Source organism: Talpa occidentalis, unplaced genomic scaffold (assembly GCF_014898055.3).
Source record: "Talpa occidentalis isolate TD23 unplaced genomic scaffold, MPIMG_talOcc4v2.1 talOcc4.8, whole genome shotgun sequence".
In the NCBI taxonomy this organism is placed as follows: Eukaryota; Metazoa; Chordata; class Mammalia; order Eulipotyphla; family Talpidae; genus Talpa; species Talpa occidentalis.
In genome coordinates, this window is record NW_023605194.1 from 77,440,543 (window position 1) to 77,457,013 (window position 16,471).

General features: G+C 48.4%; 1 protein-coding gene across 1 annotated transcript in view; it reads right to left on the bottom strand.

Annotated features, from left to right (window-relative positions):
- LOC119234710 (maestro heat-like repeat-containing protein family member 7) overlaps positions 1-16,471 on the bottom strand; it is a 30,172-nt gene that overhangs the window by 6,860 nt on the left and 6,841 nt on the right. The window contains exons 7-15 of the mRNA XM_037497728.2: positions 14,430-14,537; positions 13,035-13,157; positions 11,413-11,562; positions 10,509-10,663; positions 6,752-6,896; positions 6,122-6,297; positions 4,291-4,428; positions 4,087-4,201; positions 329-469 (exon numbers count right to left, since the gene is read on the bottom strand). Coding sequence (XP_037353625.1) covers positions 329-469; positions 4,087-4,201; positions 4,291-4,428; positions 6,122-6,297; positions 6,752-6,896; positions 10,509-10,663; positions 11,413-11,562; positions 13,035-13,157; positions 14,430-14,537 — 1,251 coding nt within the window. The remainder of the gene's footprint in view (positions 1-328; positions 470-4,086; positions 4,202-4,290; positions 4,429-6,121; positions 6,298-6,751; positions 6,897-10,508; positions 10,664-11,412; positions 11,563-13,034; positions 13,158-14,429; positions 14,538-16,471) is intronic.

Genomic DNA, 16,471 nt, shown 5'->3' on the forward strand with positions numbered 1-16,471 from the left:
CTCCGTCCACTACTTCCATGATTCCCGGGTCACGGCTTGCATCTTCCCTGGTAATGATGCCCATCTCCAGGAGACCAGGGTGGTCTGGGTCTAGGAATTAGAATTAGTGTGGTGTATGCACCGAAGGACCCACTTTCCTGACCTGGGGGAGAAGGCATGAACCCTCAAGCCCCTGATCCCTGTCCTCCGCGGACTGGCTTCAGAGGACCTGCTTTGTCGGATTCTGAGCGTGGTCTATCCGTGTGCATCTGGACGCACTGGCCCTCCAGATCTATCTATCCCCTCCCGAGCAATATGTCTGGGGAGCAGCCCCACCCACCCCCCTCACCATGTTTCCATGCTTTGCAAAGATCTGCACTATCTGCAGCAAGAGCTTCACCGTGGCTGGCTCCTTGCACTTGAACCAGTTCCCCAGGATGCGGACAGTGGTGTCATCCACAATGGCCGCCACATGCGGGCATTGGAGCAGCTGGAGGAAGAAGGAGAGAAGGACCGAGAAGATGTGACAGGAGAAAAAATGTTCGTAACTCTGGATCTAAGTTCCTACTCATGAATAAAGAAATATTCTTCAGGAATTAGAAGAACTGGCAGAAGGCCAAAGCTTAGCTGAAGGGTAACTTCACACCCTGCTAGTCTAGAAGACATTCATTCATTCTCCAAGTTTTCCTTCGGTGCCTTTGATAGGAGAGATGTAGGGGATAAAGGCACGGAATGCACACTGCCCTTGGGACTCCTAGCCACTGGGTCGGGAGCAGATGTCTGTCCAAGGAGCACTTGGTCAACTTTTCACGGCATTAATGATGTTGCACAAATGAAAATCAAGTAAAAAATCTTTCAAATGTGTTGATTAATGTAGGGAAAGTTTATGAAAGCGGTTGAGCTTGAGAAGTTTGATGAGAAATTCAGAGGGGAAGTGTGTGTGTGTGTGAGAGAGAGAGAGAGCAAGAGAGAGAGAGAGAGAGAGACATGGGGAGAGGTGGGTGGAGCAAAGCAAAGATAAAATGTTAGGACAGAATTGAAGGAAGGGCAGTCACCCAGCATGAGAAGTGTGGGCCATGAGGACATGTTGGGCAGGACAGATGGTCTGGGAGACAGACCGGGCACTCTATTTTTTTTTTTTAAGATTTATTTATTTTTATACAAGAGCTGGGCTATAGGCCAGAGGCACGGGAGGGTGAGAAGATTCACCAGAGACAGAGTGGGGAGCAGAACAGGCAGACTGATGAAATACACTGCTGAGGGGAGCAGCAGGCGAGACAGAAGAGGTCGGCTGCGCCATGTGGGACCCTCACCAGCCAGCCGGGAATCAAACCCGTGCTGCAGAGGCTGCGGACAGCTCCACATTGCTGCATTCAACCTGCTGTGCCAGCAGGGAGGCCCCAGGCACTCTCTTGAAGTTACTTCAGCGCAGGTAGGACCAGGATAGAGCGGCAGGAGTGGAGAAGGGTCCGCTTACCCCATCTGTTAGATTTACTGACTTCTTAGAGGGGAGAAAAGTTGAGACAGTTGCCTAGCAGAACGCATTTTTAAAGGGAGAGGACACTCAGGCCCTTATTGAGGGACCGTGTAGCTGCCTTAGGGGCCATGATGGCCACAAGGGTGAGGTTGAACAAGCAACACTGAAGGAAATGATCTTATAGACAAGTAAAAGCCACGAGACTCAGTGGGGCAATGCACAGAGGTGCTGCAGGAAGGCAAATCCAGATCACAAAATGCACGTGCAATGCTCCAAATCACCAGGAGCAGGGAGATACAAACCCAACCATGAGACACTGCTTTCCACCCACTGCAGGGACAGCCCACTAAAGACTCTAACCCTCATTGTTGGAAAAGACAGGGAGGGAGGGGCCACTCTCCCTTCACTGGCAGAAATGTGAATTGCTACTGCTTCTGTGGAAATTATAGATATGGGTATGGATAGAGAACTAGAGATTAGCTAGAGATAGAGATAGATAAAATTGTTTGACCGTGGAGAAAAACAGGAAAGATATATATTTAGTGGCTTGCATATGAGATACCAGGAAGATGAAGGGGTGGGGTGTAGGGCTGATAGGGTAAAAGGGAGAAGGCAGAAATGGGAAAGAAGAAAAGGCTACAATAAAGAATAACACACATGATTTCATTTGTATATTTATTAAACATCATGCGTGATTTCATTTGTGTATTTATTAAAAGCATGTGTGGTTTCATTTGCACATTTATGTTAAGGAATTCATAGTTTCACTTGTTTATTCCTGTAACATTATATGTGTATATATGTTATTTAAAATAAAATTTAAAAAGCAGCTACTCGGCGACACGCAGCTGATGCACTTCTGTGTGTTGCGTGTGTGTGTATCTGTGTTGTTACGTGTGGTCCTGACAGCTAGGAAGTTCCCTGAGCAACGTGGCAATTTTTGCCCATCTTTGATTGGCAGCCAGGCAGATTAGCCAGCCGCCTAATTTACTTTACTAGTTGAACAAGTTTCTTAAAGTCTCTGAACCTCAGTTTTATCCTCTACAAAATAGAGGTAATCACATCTTTTGCACAGAATTACAGTGAGAATTAAAATAATTGAGCACTACTGCTCCTGAGTGCCCTGAAGAAAAGCACACAGTCCTTCCTGTTTGAGATCTTTCTCCTTGTGATGATCACAGGGATGCGAGCAAGGGCAGCAAAACAGCCTGTGCACGACTGGGAACTGTCACTAGACTTTCAGAGCCTGTTCTCTCAGTTATACAGATCTTGACCCGCTTTCTTAGCTGGTAGCGAAAACCTCATTGGTTCTCCATCTTGAAATCACCTGGGCCTCCCATAATTGCTGAGTAAGGTGTGCCCAACGCCCTACCTGGGTGCTGGTCCCAACTTTCTGCTAATCACGTTAACTCCACTTTCCCTTTGCAAATCCAAGGTGCGGGGGCTGCAGATGAGTGAAGCCCCATTGCATGTCCACTTGTTTACTTGGCTGTTATGCATTCAGGGGATCATCTAGAATGGGTCTCAGTCTTAGCTGCATTTCTAGAATGCAGCTTTGAGCTGGGAACTTCTAAAATAACCCATGCCTAGACTCCATCCTAGGCCAACTCAAATAGGCAGGAGTGGGAAGGGAGTGAAGTGGTGTGGCCTGAACATTTTTCAGTGTGTCAGAGGAGTCCCCTATGCAGCCAGAGCGAGCACCACTGTTGTAAAGAGACCGACTCACATTCCATGGTGTCCCACCCCAGGCTTGTACCTTGTAGAGGCAAAGCTCAAGATGGTAAATTCTCTCAAACCTGAGACCACGCACCACCTAACTCACAATTGCTTGAAGACTTCTGGGCCTCGCGGAAGGTGCCCTGAGCCCAAGTCTCTGCAGGCAGGTCCCAGGAATCTACATTTAACATCCTCACTGGTGACAGGAGGTGCACATGGCAGCCGTGGAGCTCAGGCATCCCTCCCACTCTGGGTTTGGAATCCACATCCCCACATCCTTAGCAGGAGCCCACACAACATGCCTCGGAGAACATGTTGTCAGCACCTCCGTGCCAGTGCTCATGCACTAACACCTAGCCGAGAGGGCCTTCCAGCCAGGCACCAAGGCCCTGGAGCCTGCATAAAGACAGGCAATGGCATGACATTTTATATTTCAGTACCAGCACTGTGCTACCTTCTATCTGTGTGGTTGTGTTTGGAAGCAATACCATCCCTGTTGTTTTTTTTTTTTAAAAGCCAGGTGTTGGGCCCCTCCCTGGTGGCACAAGGGGTTAAGTCTCAGCACTATGAAACTATCCGCAGCCACTGCAGCACGAGTTAGATCCTGGCCAAGGAGCTACCCACATGGCGCAGCAGACCTCTCCTATCTTGCCCATTGCTCCCCTCAGCAGTCGATTTCAGTGAATCCACCTGTTCTGCGCCCCACTCTGCCTCTCCTAAATCATCTCACCCCCACCCCCCGCACTTCTGGCCTACACCCCAGCCCTTCTAAATATAAAAAATCTTTTAAAAAACCAGTGTTCCCCAACCTTCCTATGGAGCAGCGACAGTAAGTCAGCCACCCCCTCCCAAATGGCCTCTTCTGGGTGTGCCCATGGGCATGTCTGCTGGTTGGTCCTGCCCTGACTGCTCACCTCGGTCAGGAACACCAGGGCTGTGAAATGATTCGTGTAGTCCTGTCTCTGGAGGATGTTGATGAGAACACTGAAGATGGGGCGGTTGTGCCAACAGTTCCTGATGACCAGGGCCCTGCAGCGACAGCACAGTCTCCAGCGTCAGGCTGGGGCTGCGGAGAGGACCCGCAGGACAGGAGGACCCCCAGCAGGGCCCCAGCTGACCTGGCCAGCTGAGTGACTCCTTCGTAGTGTCTTTCAGGACTGGTGAGCAGTTCCCAGCCCCCGACTTTCTGAACATAAGACACATGGTCCCCATAACCCGTGCTTCTCATCAACATCTTCAGGGCCTCCACGGTACAACTGTGGGGGAGGGGAGAGAGCAGACAGGAAGTCACCCCAGTGCGCCTCTCCCTCTCTTGTGACCTGCCTCTTACCCAAACCGCTCTTGGAAACATGGACCTCTGGGGTGGTGGGAGACTCCCCTCCTCCCCCAGGCTAACAGCTTATGAATGAGGCAGCCGAGGCCAAGAGCACCGTGGCTTCCCAGGAGACGGGATATGTAGGCCACATCTGTGGAGTTAGCTGGGCTTTTCTCTGTTGTGTTGATTTCCCTTTGGTTTAGAACCTCCACATCAGCCACAGTTAAAGAGTCTTTTCTAGAAAGTCCAGTAGGACTTGCTGAAACGCAAGCATTGATGAGGGTGTAGAGGAAGAGGAGCTTGTGCACACTGTAGGTGGGAAAGCATATTGGTGCAGCCACTTTGGAAAATGGTATGGAGGTTATTATTACTTTTTTAAATAAAAATGACAGATGATCTAGCTCTTCTACTTCCAGAGATCTGTCTGAAGACTCGGGCCCTGCCATGTTCACTGCGGCATGCTCACAGCAGCCAAGCTGTGGAGACACCTGCGTGCTCAAAGACCTCAAAGACAGGCGATGGACAGATGTGGCCCATCCACCAATTGAACGCTACTCAATTATAAAAAGCAAAAAGTGGTGGCACAGGCTTAAAGTCTCAGCACTATGAAGCTATCCGCAGCTACTGCAGCACGAGTTCGGTCCCCAGACAGATTGCTGACCCACATGGCACAGCAGACCTCTCCTGTCTCACCTGCTGCTCCTCTCAGCAGTGTATTTCAGTAGATCCACCTGTTTTGCTCCCTACTCTGTCTCTGGTGAATCCTCTCACCCCCCGCAACTCTGGCCTACACCCCAGTTCTTGTATGCATAAATAAATAAAAATAAAATCTTTAAAAAAAAAAAAAACAGGGCCTCCCCAGTGGCACAGCGGTTGAGCGCTGGGTTGTGAGGCTGCCCGCGGCCTCTGCAGCACTGGTTCGATCCCCGGCCACTGAGCGAGGGTCCCACATGGCGCGCAGACCTCTCCTGCCACCTGCTGCTCTCCTCAGCAGTGTATTTCATCAGTCTGCCTGCTTTGCTCTCCGCTCTGGCTCTGGTGGGTTCTCCCACGCGCTTCTGACTGTACCCAATGCTTGTATAAATAAACAAACAAACAAATAAATAAACAAATAAATAAATAAATAAATCTTTAAAAAAAAAAGATGAACTCTTGCCATTTGTGATGATGTGGATGGAACTTGAGGGGATTATGTTAAGCAAGTAAGTCAGAAGGAGAAAGACAAATACCCGAAGGCTTCATGCATGTGGAATATAAAGAAACAAAACAAATAAACACACAAAGCAAATGCTTGGATTCTGACAACAGAACTGAGGCCCTCAGAGGGGAAGTGGGAGGGGGGGCATATTGGGGGTCAGGTACCCAGTGGACAGTGATGGGGGGGTTATTGGTGCTTCAAGGGTGACATACATTGGAAGAGGTGGACACCTGTACCCCTCAATCACGCACAGTGATATAAGCCAATGTTACCTTAACAGCAACAAGAGATTTGTTGACTGGTGTGGGGGGAGTGCACTCAGTGCCCTGGGGGAGGCGCAAGAAGGGTGTTTGGAAGCCACAGGCTGCTTGAGACTAGGTGGGTGACTGTGCCCTGAGCACCGTCACGAGAAACCCAGGCCCAGGGGCTGAGGTACCTTACAGGGTCCATCCACTCAGCATCCTGCTGCTGCTCCTGGAGCGCTTCAGTGTCCTCTTCAACCACAAGAAATGAGACCCGGAACAGCAGGGCCGTGAACAGGGAGGGGAACAAACTCTGCACCTCCATCCGCCGACTCGGTTCCAGAAGGAGTTCGTGGATGGCCCTGGTGGCCTGAGGGAATGAGAGTGGGGCATCACCATCTCTCTCTTCAGCTCTGGCGTCCTGTCACCTCGAGGGGCTGGCCCAGTACAAGAATGGCTGCTGGAGCAAGTGAAGCCTAAGCGAGTGAGCCGGGAAAAACCCAGGGCAATTTCTGGAATAGTCAGTCTTCTTAATTACTCTTATAACTGTAGCAGTTGTTGTATGGTCTCGCTTTCCTTGAAAGCTGACTGAGGACAAGGGTGTTTGTCCCCCACCCCTGGCTTCCCCAGGGAGAACTACAATGCCAGTCCTCAAGAAGACAGAGTGAACTACAAAGCACTGCCTCCAATCCCACCCCAACACTCTGCCCTTAGAATGTTCACCCAAACACTGATTGAGGCAGAGGCTCTAAGAGCTTGGATGGGGACCAGGAGCCCACGCCCAGCACCCATCCCCCAGCCCCCCGCTGTGGGCCCCTCCATACAATCAACGGAGAGAGCAGAACTCTGGGGCACATCTCCTGGTCCCTCGGTTCCTGGTGCGGAGTCAGCCTCTGCAGCAGGTGCTCCATGATCACCTCATAGCCTTTGGGGAAAGATGCCAGGATCTCCCAGGGCTTGCGAACCCCTCTGCAGAAGGAGAACCCCACATTTTACCCTCCACGGGTTCAGAATGCTCCAGGAAAGGGGCCCTCGGCAACTTTCCTCAGGCCTCCAGCACCCTCATTTGCTGGCCGCTGTCCTCATTGCCCCTCTCTTCTTACTCCCCTTCCCTGATCTCTGTCATCTCACACCTTTAATAATAAACTACTAGAACTCAAAAAAATGGGGGAAAAAGAATTCCAAAAAATGTAAGTACCATTTACAATTTCACTCAAAATTAAAATACATAGAAAACTAATAAGGTTAGATCTGTGGACTGAAAACTATAAAAGAGTGCTGAAAAAAAAACCAGGGGAGATCTAAATAAATGGAGAGATTTGCCACATCTGTGGGTTAGGAGATTCAATGTTGTGGAGACATTAGTTCTCCTCATACTTATCTATAGAGGCAACACCATCTCAATAAACATACCATCAGGTCTTTTTTTTTCTTTTTTTTTTTTTAAGAAATAACAATGCCACATAAACATGTTAGCACTACATGGAAAAGCAAGGGAAATCGAATTGTCAAATTGATTTTCAAAAAAGTGAAAAAATGGGAGGACACAATATGTAACTTTGAGACTTAAGTTACACTGTTCAAAGCAGTTTGGTGTTGGTGAAGAATTAGCACATACAGAAATGAAGCAAAATGAACCCACAGAGATATGGTCAATTATTTTTTGATAAAGATTCAAAGGCAATTCAACGGAGAAAGATTAGTCTCTTCAACAAGTGTTGTTAGAACATGCAATAAGCTCAGCCTAGACCCATTCCTCACACCTTATAAAAATTAACTAAAAGTGAATGATAAGGGCCTCCCCGGTGGCGCAGCGGTTGAGCGCTGGGTTGCGAAGCTGCCCGCGGCCTCTGCAGCGCCGGTTCAATCCCTGGCTGCTCCTTGGCCACCGGAGGAGGGTCCCACATGGCGCGCAGACCTCTCCTGCCGCCCGCTGCTCCCCTCAGCAGTGTACTTCAGTCTTTCTGCCTGCTCTGCTCCCCGCTCTGGCTCTGGTGAATTCTCTCACCCTCCCGCGCTTCTGACTGTACCCAGTGCTTGTATAAACAAAACAAACAAACAAATAAAATAAATAAATAAATAAAACATGCCTCTATAAAAAAAAAAAAGTGAATGATAAACCTACATGTAAAAGATAAAAGCACTAAAACGTCTAGAACAAAACTTAGGAGAAAACCTGTGGCCTAAAACACATTCCATGGCAGAAAAAAAAATAAATTGGACTTCAATAAATTAAAAACTTGCTCTACAAAAGATGATCTTAAGAGAATTAAAAGATAATGCACAAATGGATTAAATATTAAAAATAATATATCTAACAACAGACTTATGTCCAGAATATATAAAGAACTCAACAATAAAAAAAATTCTTACCAAGGAGTGGGTAAAGGATTTGGACATTTGACCAAAGAATGGCCATGAATACATGAAACGATGGTCAACATTATTAACTGTAACTAAATTAGGGAAAAGCAAGTTAGAACCACAATGAGATGCTCCTACATACTTGCTAGAGTGGCTGCCACTTTTTAAAATAACAATAGCGGGCCTCCCTGGTGGCACAAGGGGTTAAGCACAACACTATGAAGCTATCCACAGCCTTTGCGGCATGAGTTCAATCCCCAGTCGGCCAGGGAGCAACCCACATGGCACAGCAGACCTCTCCTGACTCGCCCGCTGCTCCCCTCAGCAGTGTATTTCAGTCAGTCTGCTTGTTCTGTTCCCCACTCTGTCTCTGGTGAATCTTCTCACCCCCTGCACCTCTGACCTGTACCCCAGTTCTTGTATGTATAAATAAATAAATCTTTTTTTAAAATGAAAAAAAAAATAACAATATCCAGTGGGGACAAAGATACAGGCAACCAGAACTCTCGTATATTGCTGGTTGGAATTCAAAGGCTATGGTGGAAAACTTTACTTTTTTAAACATTTATTTATTTATGCATACGAGAGCTAGGGTGCAGGCCAGTGGTGTGCAGTGCGGGGTGGGGGGGGGAGGTGAGAGGATTCACCAGAGACAGAGTGGGAAGCAGAACAAGAGGAACTGATGAAATATACTGCTGAGAGGAGCAGCGGTCGAGACAGGGGAGGTCTACTGCACCATGTGGGTCACCTCCCTGGCTGGGGATCGAATGCGTGCTTCCATAGCTACTGATAGTTTCATAGTGCTGAGACTTAACCCCTTGCTCCACCAGGGAGGCCCCATACAGTGGAAAACTCTTATCATTGAACACCCACTTTCCATATTGCTCAGCAATCCGATTCCAAAAAATTCATCCCAGAAAAATGAACTAATGTTTATACAAAAGCCTATATGCAAATGTTTACGGCAGCGTTACTCATCAGAACCAAAATTGGAAGCAGCCTAACAAGCCATGGCACAGCCTGCAAAGGGATGCTCCTCAGCAATGGAAGGAATCCACATGCTGATCCACATGACGAGTCCCCACGTGTTACGCCAAGTGAAAGAAGCCAGACCCAGAAGCCTTTATAGTGTAAGATTCTATTTATATGACATCCCAGGACAGCCCAGACTCTAGGGAGAGAGAACCCATCAGCATGACCAGGAGTTGGGGAAGGAGTTGACTCCAGAAGGGCAGCACCAGGGAACTTAGGGGAGCTGGAATGCTTTGTATCTTGATTACCTTGGTGATCATGATAACTACGCATTTGAGAAAACTTGTAGAACTAAACAGCAAAAAGGAGAATTTTACTGCATGCAAATTAAAAAATAGAACAAAGTTTTAAAAAGGAAATTATAGCACAGTATCTCCAGACCACATAATATTAGGCAGTCATAAAATTATGCTTACGAGAGCATTTTAACTTGGGAAAATGCTATGATGAAATGTTGAGTAAATCTATGCAAGAGCTTGATTATACATGCTTTAAAACCATTTCTATATGGAACTCAAATTATAAAGTATACCCAAGAGACAGCAGAGGTTGCCATTGGGTGGGATTTGATTTTTTTTCTTTTTCAAATTTTTACATGATTCTAAATTTTCTGCAATAAACCCGTATTACTTTTATAACAACTCGCCCCCAAAATAAGTAAGGAATTTGCTAGTATTAAAAATATGAGACATTTTAAGAACACGCAGATTGACAGGCTGCTGGGGCTGCATGGTGATAGAGGGAAACTAGACTTTCAGGAGTGATCATGTGGTAGGGTATCTTGAATTACAGCACCTGAGATGTATATGTCTATGCATCAACATTACCGCAATAACAATTTATTTAAAAATAAAAAAATATATATGGGGCCTCCCCGGTGGCATAGGGGTTAAGTCACAGTGCTACCTCTGTGATGGCCTGAGTTCGATCCCTGGCCAGGGAGCTGACCCACATGGTGCAGCAGACTTCTGTCTCACCTGCTCCTCCCCTCAGCAGTGTATTTCAGTCTGCCTCTTCTGCTCCCCACTCTGTCTCTGGTGAATCCTCTCACCACCCCTGCCCCTGGACCTCTGGCCTACACCCTAGTTCTTCTATGCAAAAATAAATAAATAAATATAACAATACTAGTAAAACTCAAGCAAGATGGTTGGGGCTTGTCAGTCTGGAGTTGACTGGGTCACCTACCTTTGCGACTCATCCTCCATCCTAAACAGGGTCAGGATAACTTCATCGGTGTAGGTGTGGGCCAGCGAGTAGAAGAACTTCTGTATGGTGGATTGGGCTGCAGGCTCAGTGATGCCGTTCATGTTGTAGTAAATGAACTGAATGATGTCCTGCACCTGCGTGGAGGAAGGTGCCCTTCAGTTCTAAGAGCTTATTCACAGTCTACTCTGAGGCAGTTGCATGGCCTTCCAGGCCCTGGGATGTGGGAGGGGAAAGACCCAGGAATCACTCATAGGACTTATTTTGGAGGTTGCGTGAGCAAGGTAGAAGAGAAAGCTAAGCCATTAAAATGAGTGAATCCATCAACTCCTAAGATCTTCAAAATGATATAATAAAAAGGACAGATAAATTATGATGTCTTATTTGTACTGAGATTCAGTTTCACAAAGAGAGACCAGAGTCTCTGCTTGTCATCTCTTACTGTGTCTCATAAGGTCATGTATGTATGCACGTGCATGTACATGCTATAGACATGTAATATCTGTGGGATCTACACCTCTGTCTTGACAGCGCATTCTCCTACCGGAATGAAGAAGGCGTCCACAGATCTATACAAATTGTCTGCAAGCAAGAGGGATGACTGAGGTCTTTCCTGATGCTAAGAGTTCAGAATATCCTCGTTATAGGAGTCTATTCTTCTTCCCTTCCTGGGTAAGAAGGAGGCCAGTGGCCAGCCCTTCTAAGGAAAGTCCTTTTATACAACTGCATATAGCGCTTCATTTAACCTCTTTTTTCTGGGTTAATTAAAGGATTGTGAATCTTTAAACCCAAATCAGTAGGAAATAAAACAGAAGCAGCCCTGAAACAATAGTTAGGAAGACTCCTTAAGTTGACCTTGACCCATTAAGTGCCTCGGGGCTGCTACCTTCCCAATCTCTGGTACAGAGTGCTTCATGAGCATCTTCAGCATCTTGGAAGCCCCCCAGATGTCATGAGTGTTGGCGCTGGTCATGGTCTCCAATGATACCATTATCACATCTGCTCTCTCAATGGGTGTCAGGTATCTCTTGAAGAACTGAAGAAAGAAGAACAACAGCTTTCTGTAATGCCAGTGTCCAACCTGGCATTGCCCAAAGCTGCTGGTTGCTAAAGATACCCATCAAGCCGGGTCTAGTGTTGACTGGCTGGTTCCTGGCCAGCACCTGGCTAATCTACGGTATAAGGCCAAGTTCAAGAGTGTTGCCAACACTTAAGTCCCCAGGCAGGAACAATGGCCCAGATAGCATAACACATAGCACAATGCAAAGGCACTTCTATTTTGAATTTGGACCACAGCGAGGTGAGTCCATGGGAAATGAATCCTTATTTCTAGTGAATTTACAGAGTTCCGAAGCAAGTAGTGACTTCTGGGGTGTAAAATAGCTATGTCCCATGTCTCTGAATCTATAATCCAGTGAAGCCCATTCACTCAAGCAATGTTAAGTTTCAGTTCTGTGCCTGGTTCTTTTGCTGGGAGCTGGGGAAAATCATAGACAAGACATCCACCGCCTTGATGTCCAAGAACTTGTTGTCTGCTCAGGACAAGGAAACAGGCAGTGATGGTGCAGCGTGAAAAAAGCTAATGCAGAGCCTCAAGGGGCTTGAAAGTTAGACTTGAAAGACTAGAGAAGGCTCCTGGGAAGAAGTCCCCCTGGAGTGCATACCTGGTGAAAAGAGCTCTGGCAGAAGGAACAGACTGCAAGAAAGAGTCCCAGGCAGAGGGAACAGACTGTGCAAAGGCCTGGAGGGCAGAGTTCTGTCTGGCTGCCATGTCCTGAGAGGAAGACGTGGCCAGGCACAAATGGGAAACTGAGGCAATATGAGGCAAGAGAGCTACTGCAGGGGGTGATCCTGAAGGGCCTCAGGGGTTATGAAAAGTTTGGACTTCAGGGTAAAAATAAATCTGATGGGGAATAATAATAGTATCATGATTTTTGTATTTTAGAAATTGCTCTCTGGCGTTAGTGCAGAAAATGGTGTGACGGGGAGCACGGGTGGGAGCGATCCCTGGGAGGCCACTGCCATGATCCAGGCCAGAGGGGAGGCAGACTGAGCAGGGCAGCGTGTGGGGCTGGAGCACCGCGGATGCACCCAGGAGCTCCTCCGGAATGGACAAGTGTGGGGCTGAGCTGCATGTGGAGAGTGAGGGAGGGGAAAGGGCCAAGGATGATTCTTGGATTCCTGGCTGGATTGTCTGCCGCTGACTTTGACTGGGCCTGGGAACACCATCCCTAATGAGCAACGTGCCTTTGCTGAGTGAGTAAAATCAAACTAGGCCACTAGGGTAGACTATACCTCTTACAAAAACTCAGGTGCCTCAAAGTTCAACTCCAGGGCAGGTAGGGAAATGGGCCCTATCTCTCCAGCGTGCTGACTCTGAGATCTTGAACTTTGGGGCATGTGCTTCTGTGGGGGATTACTCCTCTGTGGCCCCAGCCAGGCCCTGACCCTCTTTCTCCACACCATCCCCCACCCAATGTTCCCCCATGGGTGGGTGGGGAGGGTTACCATTGTGAGATCCTGTAGGTTGGCAAACCATTCCCCACGGAAATGCTTCTGCAAATCCTTCAAGATGGTCTCTGTTTTCTGTTTCACACCTCCAATCCAAAAGCAACAATTAAGGGGCAGGGCCTTAACAGGGAAAAAGGAACACCCCTCCTTGAGTCCCCTCCAAAGCTCAGAGATCAGCAGGGCTTAAAGGGTAGAATGAAGTTTGCCCAACAGAACAGGCAGAGTTCCCCAATGCCAGGCGGATGGGAGGACAGGGAGGGGCTGGGGACACAGTCTGGCCCACGAGCAGCTGCCCTTCCTGTACCCCGCATCCTGTCCCTGCCCAGCTGGGGTACACCCTTCTGGAAAGTACCCGCTATTGAATCACAGAAAGCCAAGGTTTCTGAAACTCCCTTTGGGGGGTGGTATATGTGAATTCCCCTGGCACCCCTATAAATGCTTCTGGTTGTCGTTTATCTGGGTTTCCTGGGACAGAGAAGGTCCACATCAGGGATTCCCAAATCTGCTCCCTGAGAAATGATGCTCATTTTGCCAGTCCTACTCCCAGCAGTGGGGACAGGAGGCATTGAGCACCCAAGATGATCTGATAGGTGACTGTAAACGGAGTTCCCTCTTTCCCAGGAGAATCTCCTGGAATCTCTCAAAACAGCAATGAGTTTGGAGTTCATTCTGATAAAGCATATTTACTCCAGTGCCCACAAGAGAGAACTGCCCTTTGATGCCTGACACAGGGCAGGCCTCACTGCCTGGCGCCTGTTGCTCTTGTTGCAGGAGTGCCCCAGGCCGCGGCCACGTGGCCATCCAGACCTCCATCACTTACTTCTGTGAAGCACAAGGATTTTGAACAAGTAATGCAAGGCTTCCGACGCCCCGGAGCTGATCTCACTGCTGTAGTTCATGCAGAAGATGCCCAGGAGGCCCATTAGCTTCCCGCTGATGGAGAACTCCTCCAAGTGCTGCCAGGAGGAAGCTGGTGACCTGAGGGGGCTTCCCCCACCATGACAATCACACCCCCACCCCCACACACACATCGGCCCTCGCCTCACCCACTCCACACTCTGTCCTGGCAAAGAGAAACCTCCCAAGTAAGTACCCAGGGGAGCGGGGCAGCCAGACCCAAAAACACACCAGCCAATGCAAAGTTGTGAACCTAGCTCAGCCCTCTCAGAGCCCCAACAAGACTGGGGGGTGTCCAGCCAGTTGGAGCTTCCTAGGCCAAGGACAATATCCCTTATGAACAGACAAGGCACTAACGCAAAAAAAAAAAAAAACAAAAAAAGCTGCTGTGACCACCCTCCAGTTGCCCCCAGGAGAGCCACAGGATCCGTCAGATGCCCCATGGGCAAATAGCAAGGCGCACTGGGCCTGCCTTACCCTGCCCCAAGCTCTCACCTTCAGTTCAGGGAAATTGCAAATAAACCTCAGCAGTCGGGCAACAGTGCCCAAGGCCCGGGTCTGTTCATGTTCTTTCTCTGACTCCGTTAACCAAGGCAAGAGGACCTGGAGAAGGAGCAAAGCGACTCCACCAGCACCTTCTGTGGAAGCAATGCCTGTCCTGCCCCATCTGGAATCCACAGCCCGAGAGACAGAAAGACACACAGGTGGGAGCTGCGGTAGGTCCCCAAGTGCAAGGCCCGTGATCTTGGCAAAGCAGGGGCGTGACTGAATGTCTCCTGCCCTTCACCTACTACCCTCTGAGTCTTTTCTACAAGGATATTAAGGACAATGCTGCACCCTGAAGGTCGAAATGCAAAGCAGAGGGTGAGGTGGGGGCTGGGGTTAGGTGGAGGGCAAGGGTTCTGATACAGCAGTGAAATACACACCCCTCCCCACCGCGGAGAGAAACACTCTTCCCCACCCCAAGTCTAACAGATCATATGTTTTAACCAGCATCTTGCTTTTTCCTTGCACTCAAGGGCAAAGGGACTTGCTGCAAAGAAACTTCAAAACAAAGCCAAGCACAGAACCATGCAAAGACAATGCTGAATCACTGCCCAGCAGATGGTGATAAAAAGAAGCCAACAAGGGGGCCTCCCTGGTGGCACAACGGGTTAGGCACCGCACCATGAAGCAATCTGCAGACTCTGCAGCATGAGTTCAATCCCTGACTGGCCAGAGAGAAACCCACATGGCGAGGCAGACCTCTCCTGTCTCGCCGGCTGCTCCCCTGAGCAGTGTATTTCAGTCAGTCTGCCTGTTCTGTTCCCCACTCTGTCTCTGGTGAATCTCTCACCCCCCACACCTCTGGCCTGTACCCCAGCTCTTATATGCATAAATAAATAAATCTTTAAAAAAAAAAAAAAAAGAAGCCAACAAGGGCCTCCCTGGTGGCGCAAGGGGCTAGTCTCAGCTCTGTGAAGCTATCAGCAGCCACTGCAGCACAAGTTCGATCCCCGGCCAGGGAGCTGACCCAGATGGGGCAGCAGATCTCTCCTGTCTCACCCTGCTGCCCTCCTCAGCAGTGTATTTCAGTCATTCCACCTGTTCTGCTCCCCACTCTGTCTCTGGCGAATCCTCTCACCCCCCCGCACCTCAGGCCTGCACCCCAGCTCTTGTATGCGTAAATAAATAAATCTTTAATAAAACAAGAGAGAGAGAAAAGAAGTCAGCATCCACCAATCACGAGCCACTCGTGCCACAAGACCAGGTGTGCTGGCCCCAACCCACTTCACGTCCTTGTAACTCTAGTTAAATACCCCCATGCTCTGCTAGGAAGCAGAACGGTAGTTTTTCAGACTCCAGCCTGCTGCCTTCCTCCATTGTCGACAAATAAATAAAACTTCTTTCCTTTGCCTCAAAACTGTTCTTATTGGCAGAGGGGAACTGAGACTGGGAATTCCGGTGTCCGTTCTCCCGGCAGCATAGCTGCACAGACTCCTCGCTGCTAAGCCAGTGCCAGGGCGCAGTGGGTGCTGAAGAATGTGACCAGTCACTCCTGGAGACTCATCATAATACCCCTAAGGGCTGCACTGGCAGGTAGCTGTGTGTAAAGACTTACTTATCCCCCAATCACCCCGCGAGACAGGCCTTATGGTGAAGGCTGACGTCCCTCGAGGTAGAACAGACCTGCATCCCACAGGTGTCAACCTTTGGAAAGTGCGTCCTGCCTTCATGGCTGCTGGACAGTGCCCTTCTGGACGGCTTTTCTACTGGAAAATTAAATCTTACTATGGCTATTCATGGGGCAAAAATAAAAATAAAATAACTAAACTGATACCCAATACAAAAATTAATTCAGACTTGATCGCAAACCTAAATTTGAAACTTACAACTATAAGCTTCTAGGAAAAAATATTAGAGAATTTAGGTTAGGCAAATAATTCTTAGATCAGACAACAAGCATATAACCATGAAAGAAATGATTTGGACTCAATCCAAATGATTATCGGCTACTCTTTAAAAGACATTTTTTTTTAAAAAGCCACATAATAGGA